This window comes from Rhipicephalus sanguineus, chromosome 3 (assembly GCF_013339695.2).
Source record: "Rhipicephalus sanguineus isolate Rsan-2018 chromosome 3, BIME_Rsan_1.4, whole genome shotgun sequence".
NCBI lineage: Eukaryota > Metazoa > Arthropoda > Arachnida > Ixodida > Ixodidae > Rhipicephalus > Rhipicephalus sanguineus.
This window is the reverse complement of record NC_051178.1, coordinates 141,492,070-141,502,027: the sequence shown is the minus strand read 5'-3', so window position 1 is coordinate 141,502,027 and position 9,958 is coordinate 141,492,070. Positions and strand designations below refer to the sequence as shown.

The following is a 9,958-nucleotide window of genomic DNA, read 5'->3' as shown; positions in this document are numbered from 1 at the left end:
GAATTGCGACATATTCTGGGCCCATGGCAAAGCAAGCAGCACCTGTGCGTTACGCGCCACGAAAGCGCTGCTGACTTTCTTGCGGGCCAGATGCCTGAACAAAACTTTGTAAAGAGTGTAGTCTATGTGTGTGTGTGTGTGGTTATCAGAGTGTATATCATAATCATCACCCAGCACCTCGCGAACAAGTAGGTACGCCACTGACACAGAGGCTTGTAGTCAGCTATTGACTGCATGACCATCGTGTCTTGACCGGCCACGGTGTTACCGTCAGTTGTTACCGGATGAGTGTTAGCGCCATTTTTTTTGTTACGCTTTCTGTCATCTTGAGCGTTTTCTGTTTCTAAAGCCCAGCAAGGACCTCTTGCGAGAGTCACGTGACAACTCTTCCCCCATTCCTTGACATCATTTTCCCTTCTATTTTCTCCTTTAGTGCCTATAGAACATAATCATGAGCCTTCTGGAGAAGTTAGTCTCCAGCACGTGGGACTGGCGATGGATCACCACGGTGCTGGTATTTGTAATGTCCTACTTGTTGGGCCGCTTCTACCACCGAGTGTCCAAGTACCCTAGAGGGCCCTTCCCGCTCCCACTTGTGGGAAACCTGCTGGGTGAGTATATCCCAATTAGTCAAAGGGGGAAGTTCTTGTGCTTTGGTGCCATCACATTTATCCGCACTGCGGAAGCAGTTTGTGACCGCACGACTGTCGTTCGCAATGTTATTGGTACCTGGGTGTGCCAACAAAAGCAAAGGATTTCGTCCCTTAGTCGATGAAGCGTGTACGTGTCGTGTTCTCAATATAGTATTTTCGAACATCAGAAACGCACCATATTAGCAACATTTATCCTTGCAACGCGGCTGAATTGTAAGGGTGCCACTTGTTGTTATACGGTTACGTAGAACATCCCTGAGTCTCGATGTCGAGACGTGCTCATTAAAGGGAGAGAACTCATCGGAGAAACGTGTACCGTATTGTTGGCGTCTATAATTCGTCGTCTTTGCGGCTCGCAGCACTTCGCAATGTTAAGGACCTGCACTCGAAGGCGACCGAACTGACCAAGACGTACGGTAACGTGTTCACCCTGTGGATGGCCCACAAGCCCATGGTGATCCTGAATGGCCAAGCTGCCATTCGGGAAGCGTTTCTCGAGGGGAGACACGAGTTCTCCGGACGCTTGCAGACGAAACTGGGTGAGCAGTGCTTTGCCAAGAGACGTTTTATGTATCATTACGCGAAAGAGCACAAGCAGCGACTGATGTGCGCGGGCACGTACGTTAGCCGTTTGTCAGGCGATGATTTTCCTATCATCAACCTAATACGACACTTATGAATGCATAGAGCATTTTATTCCCGGCTCATCCTGTGTAGCTTATTCGCCATGAGAAAACGTAATGTAAAGGTCAACCTTCGTGTGCAACGGCCCCGCGCTTTTCATTTGCATCAGCGTAACAATTAACTTCATATGTACAACGCTCTGAAACTTCGAAAGTGGTTTGAAATTGAGTCTGTTATGTTCCTGATCAGTTGTCGCCACAGGAGGATATGTAACGTGCACCTAAATTTAAGTATCCGTACACAATCATGGCCAGGTAACGAACCTGCGACCTCATTCTCAGCCGTACAATGACATGCGCTCGATTATAATACATTGCGTATATGACATAGTTCACAATCAAGATAGATGCATGAACGGCGTGTATGGGCCGCATGAACTAAACTAACATGAACGTGTTTTTAGTGCTTCGTTCTTGTTTTCTCAGAAGAACATTTTGTGGTTTTCCACGAAACAGGTGAATTGGAAACTCAGGGAAACCATGACATCTTATTCGAAGACTACAACCCACGATGGAAGGCGCTTCGAAAAGTCGCACTTCTGGCCGTCAGGTGAGTTCTCTTGAGAAGACGGGCAGTGTGCACTGCAAAATTGAGAAATGTCTAAAAAATGGCTACATGTGCAGTAGTTTCTCGGAAAATGGCGAATATTTCAACCCAATTTTCTGCTTTCCGAAGCGCTTAGTGTAGGACATCCTAATTCAAGCCTATTCTAGCGTAGAATATTTCTCTTTTACTCCTTTTCTTTCCTATTTCTTAGCTATACTGTGAGAATGCTTGCTTGAACTGAAGCTTTGAGACGACCGTTACTATGAGAAAAGCAGTTAAACATGTTATTCGTGAGACACCTTTCTATCGTCCGTTTTGACAGCAGGCCAAACCTTAATAAATCAAGAGAAAATAAGTGTCTGTGCATTTGATTTATGCCTCTTAATATCTAAATATTTGTCTCCCGATGCGTACTGACCTAAAAGTTTTGTTTACTTTTCCAACTCATTAACACGTACAAGCAGCTTCAAAAGTTTAGGGACCAAGAGAAACAAGAAAAAGCTTAACATCCCTGCTGCTCCGGGAAGCAGCCTTTAATTTTGATTTTCGGCCTGTTCTAAAACGCGCTGACGTGTACAGAGCAGTTCGACCCAATTCAGTCACAATTTCATGGGTAATTCAGTTTTCTCAGACATAGTGGTCTCTAAACTTTTGAGGCCGACTGTAAGCACTGACTAAGTTTTTTCTCATGGCGCAATATACACGTGAAATTGCCGTTAGATACCTCACACAACTTGCATAATCGCGGTTCGGACGTCCTAAGCGCATGTGCTTATACTTGTATCCCGCGTTTACATATGTCGCAGGAAGTACGCCGTGAGTGAGCCCTTGGAGACGCTATGCGCCGACGTTGTTGACGCCTACGTGGACTCCTTGCCAAACGGGCCTCAGATCATCGACTCGAGAAAGCCTTTCTTCTACTTGCTCTACAAGGTGATAGGAGTATCCGTCTACGGCACAAAGTGAGTGCCCGTTGTACTTTAGCATAATCGGGTCCTTTAGAAGCGCGTTTACCGTTCGGTAAGTACGGACGTACCGTATACCGTCATGGTCGGCACATCGCTATTTTGATCTGCACGGCCTGTATATAATCGACTGACTGAAGCGTTCATGGCGTTGACATGCACGATTACTGCACTGCGATTTTCCACGCACATTTTCCGTGCAGACAAACTTATCTCGAGCAAATTTGTTCCACAAATGGCTGTGCCCCGACGAATAATTCATTTATCTCTAATGATGTAGAAGGTTCGATAACCGGTGTTTTTGAAGCAACTCACGATACCTTGCATTGACAAATACCGTATTTACACGATTGTAGGTGGACCCCCCTAAAATAGCACGCAAACACACACACACACACACACACGAGCGCACTTCATAAAGGAAATTTATTTACCTAATCGCTCGTCGTGGTCAATCCAGCCCTCTTCGTGAACTTTAATGCTCAGCCTCTGACAGCCCTGAGGTGCGTCCTCGACATTCCCATTTACGATGCGAAGGTGCGGGCTTGCGTGACAATTTCGCGTACCACCAGAAGAAACCGATCAGTGTGCAAATGTGGCTTCACGGCAGTACTTTAGAGCTATGCAGAAAAGTTAGCTTCGCGGCAATACGCAGGGATCATTTTGAGAAAATTCTCCGCGAATGATTGTATAGGGTGTGGGTTATTGAGCCTGGCTATGGACCTGGCTTGATCAAGCTAAGGTTAAAAATTGCGAGGGGTTACGATTTACTTTTAATCACCAAGTTATTCTGATTTTACTAGTTGTGGTCAGATATTTTTCGAGGATTCGTGAGACACTTGTTAACCAGATATATCATGCGCAAAGGGTACTCTTATTAAATTATTACACATACTTTACACACACATTCAAAGAATGAACAGCGCTCATATTTTCTCTTTCTTTATCCCCTCATTCCCCTCCCCTGAAGTAGGCTAGCAAACTGGACATAGTCTCGTTAACCTCCCTGCCTTTCCGAGAGGTTGTGTATCTCGACGAGACCAGACCCATCGAGCTCTGCTGACCTTTATAGACCAAACAGATCTGGCCACCCGTCTATAAGCGTTCCTTTTTTTTCTTTTTTTTTTTTGTGTGTGTGTGTGTGTGTGTGTGTGTGTGTGTGTGTGTGTGTGTGTGTGTGTGTGTGTGTGTGTGTGTGTGTGTGTGTGTGTGTGTGTGTGTGTGTGTGTGTGTGTGTGTGTGTGTGTGTGTGTGTGTGTGTGTGTGTGTTTACCTATTTTTGTCCAAGTGTTCGTCAATTTTTTTCTTCACTTTCCTATCTCATTTCCTCTTTTTCTCCTCCTAACTTCCTTTCCTCTGTCTCTTCCCTCCTCCCGAAAGAGCAGGCAGGCGTTGTGCCCCTTCTGGTGGCAGTTGCCAGCTTGATCTCTCCCTCTTTTCTCTGTGTCCATTGTGCTTGTATGTATACAAATCAAATAAATAAATAAATTCTGCGATCTGCGCATTACTAACCCTACTGAAACATTCCGTACGTTATTCCGATAGATCCGTGTGTTTCCTTATGGAATCCATTTAAATCCACACGTCTTCCACATAGTTTCCACATATTTCCGTAAGAATTTTGCGGAAACATACGAAATTGTTGAAATGGTATATGAAACTTCTCAGTGGGGAGGCGCAGCAGCAGTTTCTTTCAGAAGGTTCTTTTTTTTTATTTGCATAAGGACAAGCGTATACAGAAATCTATAAATGTTTTCGCATGATTATTTTGGCGGCAATAATTTTGCGACGTGTCTTGCATATATAGTGGCGTGCAAGACGGCAAATTGGACCAGTTGGTAAGGATTCATCTTGAACTTCGTTACAGCAGGGCAAAAGGAAGGAACAATGGACGAAAGGAAGGAACAGCGCTGTATTGATCGTTTTCCTACCTTTTGTCCGTGTATATAGTGTTGCGCTGTAGCAGAGGCGGCGCCAGGATATTTTTTTTACCGTGGGGCGCTCAGGACAAGTGAGTTCCTTCAGGGGGACAGGGAACTTAGGCGCTGTGTTTTGAATATGTTTGCTCTGGGGGGGGGGGGGGGGCAAAGGGGGGCAGGCGGAAATCTTAGGGGGGCAGCTGCCCCCTCTCCCCGCGCCCCCCGCTGGCGCCGCCGCTGCGCTGTAGCGCAGTTGCGCCTGACAACGAACGCGTGATCTAGGCCACTCAGTCCACAGAGACGAGTTCTTCGCACAGGCTGGACGAAGCGGACAAGGACATCCGGCGCTTGGAAGCGATCGACAACGATTTCTTCGAGCTGGCGCCCAATGGACTTCCGAGCGACATCGCACCCTGGTTAGCATTCCTGTTCCGAGGACGGGAGAAGAAGCTCAGAGAACTGTTTCACGAGTTTAGGGAGATTGTCGACAGGCTTTTCAGAAAGGCTGAAGCCACTTACGTACCAGGTAGATTTATTTGCTGTTCTGTTCGCTCACCTCTTGTTACTATGGTTAGCTTTATCTGTCTGTCTGTCTGTCTGTCTGTCTGTCTGTCTGTCTGTCTGTCTGTCTGTCTGTCTGTCTGTCTGTCTGTCTGTCTGTCTGTCTGTCTGTCTGTCTGTCTGTCTGTCTGTCTGTCTGTCTGTCTGTCTGTCTACCTACCTACCTACCTACCTACCTACCTACCTACCTACCTACCTACCTACCTACCTATGATGAAGTGGAGGGGTATTTTTCTGTGCTCAACTGAAGCATTTGCGTACTTCCAAACACGGAGTTGTTGACGGCGCGCTCTACAAAGATGGTTTCCTCTGCGATACAGGCAGGACTGAGAACTTCACGCACGCCATGCTTGCTGCTAGGGAGGAAGCTATCCGAGAGGAGAAGGGAGACGCCGAACACCTGACCAAAAGAAACATGGTGCAGGTTCTTCTGAACATATTTGACGGTACGTGTGTGGGCAGACCGAAGAGCTTTTACGAGCGAGTCAGCTTGGGTGTAGCAACGACATTGGATACTCGTGCTCACGCAGCAAACACAAATGCTTCGGCAAAGCACATAATCTGCTTACTCGAGCATCGAATTCTTCACATTGGGCGTGAAGCGGTGGAAATAAGCAAGAGCACCTAAATCAGCGATACAGCGTTAAAGAGAACAGTAATTTAACTTGCTATCGCAAGCACGTTCATTTCATGTTTTGAGAAGAGTGTTTAACATGTTTGATTGTCATTCATTCCTTTCAAAACTGCGTCTCTGCTTTGCAGCTGCGACAGACACTTCGGCTGGAGAACTACAGTGGTTGTTTCTGATGCTGGCCAAAGAACCGAGAATACAAGAGAAAATCCAAAAGGAAATTGAGGACAACATTGGTAACATTATACAGTGTTCTGTTACATTTTTCAGAAACAACAGCTTAAAGGGCTCTTAAACCACACACAGACGCTCGCGCGCTCCTCTCCGTGTCATTTCGATCCTCTATCGACAACAGCCGTCATGACGTCATATGATTAGGTGACGTCGCGAGCAAGAGACGCTGTCAGTGGGGGAACAAGAGGCTGTTTTCTGCTAGCAGATGCGCGCGCTTCTTCCATTTCGACCTCTGACGTTGAGGAGGAATCAACTTTATTTACATATATGACTCGGTCCTCAAGGTGGCTCCACGTGGGCAGCGACCCTTTCGGCCCTGCCAATATAAGCTCCTCCCACGCTGACCGTGAGCGAGCTGGCAGGAGCGTTCTGGGGGGAGCTTCACAGACACACAATATGTGATTGTGTGGCCAATTCTTACTCGTTGCAATTTTGGCAGATTGGGTTAACCGATCCGCATGTAATTAGCGCCAGCCGATGAGGACTAGGAAATGAGTCAGTTTGGATGTGGCAGAGGATCGTGGCCTGGGCTCTCGTGAGGTTTTCATCGGGTGGAGGGCAGACTCGCCGTCCACTTTTATAGATTCGTTATATTTATAGATTCGTTATATCATTAAAGGAAGTCGGTGCCTCACCAGGGAGGAAGGGCACTCGGAGAGGATGGATAGACGAGCCGACGAATGCAGCCTAGCGAAGGAAAAAGCGAAACAAGTAAACGCGCGTGTAACTCCGCCAGCGTTCGCTGTAGACTCGTGCACAACTGCAACGCCACAACTAAATTTCGAGCTCTGGGGTGGTTTAGGGGCCCTCTAAGATAGCCTCGGAAGTGGGTTAGAATTCTAACGACCCTGGCCTCGGTCAGGCATTGTATGCAGCGCCACTGTTTGCAACAACGCGTAGACAAGTACAGCCAATATATCATGCTACGGCTATGCCATGACGTCATGATGTTGCCGATGAAGTGTCTGTGTTATCAACTTTGGCATCAAATTAAAATGCCGTACACGCGTTTGTGTCTGTCTTCACGTTTGCTAAGAGTCAACCATACTATCGTTTTTTATGCATTTTCAAAATTGGCGCCATAGCTCTCTTTTTTTTTTTTTTTTTTTCAGGGACCAGACCACCGGTCTACAATGATAGGTCAAAGCTTCCCTATACTGTGGCCTGCCTGTTGGAAGTGCTTCGCTTCCGACCCATAGTTCCACTTGGTATACCCCACAAGACGACTACGGAGACCAAAGTTGGTGAGAATGTGTGTTATGCAAAGCACACATAAAAATAAGGGAAGATGTTTTGGACAACTTGGTACGTCACCCTTGATCCGACATGGGGTCCGGGCAGGTAAGTGTGGTCGAGTGTCAATTGGGGCTCTGTATCCCATGGGAGAAAAAAAAAATGCGGGGGAGGGGGCACGGGCCCGGTGTGCCACCCCCTACGCCACTGGCCCCCGCCTACGTAATTTAATACAAGTCTCTCACACTGCTACTAGTTATGTAACATGAGACGTAAAGAAGTGTGCAACATGCTGCCTAACTTTTTTTTAGTCTACTTTGGTAAAGTCCACTTTGGCAAAAGTACAGTCTCGGACAATTGAAATGCGAACAAGTTAGAACTAACTAAAACGTGTTTCTGCGCTTTTGTTTGCGCCAGTACTCGACCATTTCGGTTTGCACGCTTAGTACGAGGGCCAGACAATCTTTTTTTGCAACCGCGCAATTACTGGTGCGAAATTGTGCTCTCGAGTAATCGCTTGCGGAAGCAGTTCGCGTCATGACTGTACGTTGTCATTTATTATTGCGATAGCAATTATATGGACAGTCTCGGCTGGAAAATATGTCCGTCCCCGTCGCCGTCATTCACCGTATATGTATAAGTATGTATATATATATAGAACAGCCACAAAAAATAATTCAGAAATTATTTCCGACGCGCGGAATCGAACGGGCGACCTCTCGCTTTGCAGCCCGCCGCGTTAGACGTTAGGCCACGACAGCACCGTCTTTCAGCCTGCTAACGGCGAGCATTTATATACACCATGTAATTCAGCATGCTTTCTTAGTGACCACATAGATGGCGCGATGTGCGCGCGTGTGGCGCGCTTTAAAGATCGTCGCCCCGCTCCTGCGAACGCCGTTGCTCTTCGCTCTACAGGGAGTGGTCACTTTCGTGCGCTTATCTCGAGGAAAGAAGGGGCGGCCAATGGGGTGCTTCGCTTCGCTCGCTGCAGCGGCCGCGTTTGCGAAAGGAGCCCGCTGTTCAAACAGAACTAAGTAACAAGTGTGACAATTAGTTCGCGCTCGTCTTGTGAGTACCTGTTCGTTCGTTTCGTGCGTCCTGCTTTATGTTTGAGCACTGCGCTTCAAGTGTCGAGCTGTGACGCATTAGTTCGCGCTCGTCCTGTGTGTTGTTTAAAATGCCTCTGCAGTGCAGCAAGTGACCCATTTTTCCGCAGAGCCAGGTATTCGCACTCGTTTTGTCAACATGGAACCGACACGAGCGCAAGCCAGTATGTGTGCCACCAGCGACGTTAAACGGTTATCAAACTTATTGAAGTATTTTCACCAGAGAAGGTACAAAGCGAGTACAATGTGTAAACAGCAAGATATTTCTGCAGGCTTGACATGAGAAGCCAATCACAAGCATGCGCACGGAAAGGGGGGTGGGGGCAAAGCCATACTTTTACTCGGTCGGACCTGTCCCGTCATTGTTTGAAGAGCAGGGTCATGGCCACGCATGTTTTTTGACGATAATGGTGGCGGAAGGCCTCTGATGTTGCATTCCAAGAGCCATTTACTTCACATCTTTACTCCCGGAAAGCCAAAGACTAAAGACAGGTAACTGCGAGAAGCACGTCATCGCTTCATCTCCATTAATTCATCCATTGTGAAGCACCTTGTCTTTTTGACTCAACAAAGTTGACTCGACCAATGGGTGGAGGGGTGCTGCGATGGAACTTTGTCCCCCACTAAAGGGGAACCCTACACCCACCCATGAAGCCAGTACTTAGTATGGCGCAACGTATTTCTGCAAAATGCCTTCTGCAGACGCTATACAACACGGTAGACAGTGAAAAGTGCGCTTGCGAATTTTAATGTTAAAAATATCCGCATCCAAGGTGTATTCGGCAGAAATATTAATCTAGACATCCGTCCACTTTCTGCAGGGGAACTGGTCCTACCGAAGGACACCGGAATACTGTACAACATTTACAGCGTAAACCATGACTCCAAGTTGTGGGAGAGGCCGGAAGAATTCAGGCCCGAACGTTTCCTGGATTCGACCACTGGAAGACTGCGCCAGGACCCCAGCCCTCTGATAACCTTCGGCATAGGTCCCCGGGCGTGTCCAGGAGAGAAACTAGCACACGTGGACATGTTCTATATCCTCGTGCGACTCATGCAGAGACTCACCTGCAGCGCATCAGAAAAGCCTTCAGATGTGGACCTCATTAGCAATGACTCCAGCATCATGTTGTTGCCCAAAAAGCAAAACATTGTGCTCACAAAAAGGCAGTAGAATGTCGTTCGGCGTATGGGTTTAGCTTTTGTTCTTGCAAAACAGTGTTATAAACCAGTTTTGCGTTTACGGTGAAATTTGGCGTATTGAGGCCGAGTGCAATGTCACTGACGCTGCAAAACGGTGGTGCACAGAGGCGAGAGTTGCGGGATTGGCTGTACTTGACCCTTAGAAACTGAAGATGAGAATGCACGTAGGCCACATCACCAAGCGCAGGTCGGGGCACATCCCTCCCCGTAAAAGAGCGGC

At 47.4% G+C, this 9,958-nt stretch overlaps 1 protein-coding gene across 1 annotated transcript; it reads left to right on the top strand.

The window, feature by feature from the left end:
- Positions 1–451: 451 nt before the first annotated feature.
- On the top strand, positions 452–9,709 carry LOC119385117 (cytochrome P450 2M1). The gene is made up of 9 exons (XM_037652650.1): positions 452–611; positions 1,013–1,192; positions 1,793–1,886; positions 2,690–2,845; positions 5,085–5,293; positions 5,649–5,774; positions 6,091–6,195; positions 7,306–7,437; positions 9,357–9,709. The coding sequence occupies exons 1-9, from the start codon at positions 452–454 to the stop codon at positions 9,707–9,709; spliced, it is 1,515 nt and encodes a 504-aa protein (XP_037508578.1).
- Positions 9,710–9,958: the final 249 nt, after the last annotated feature.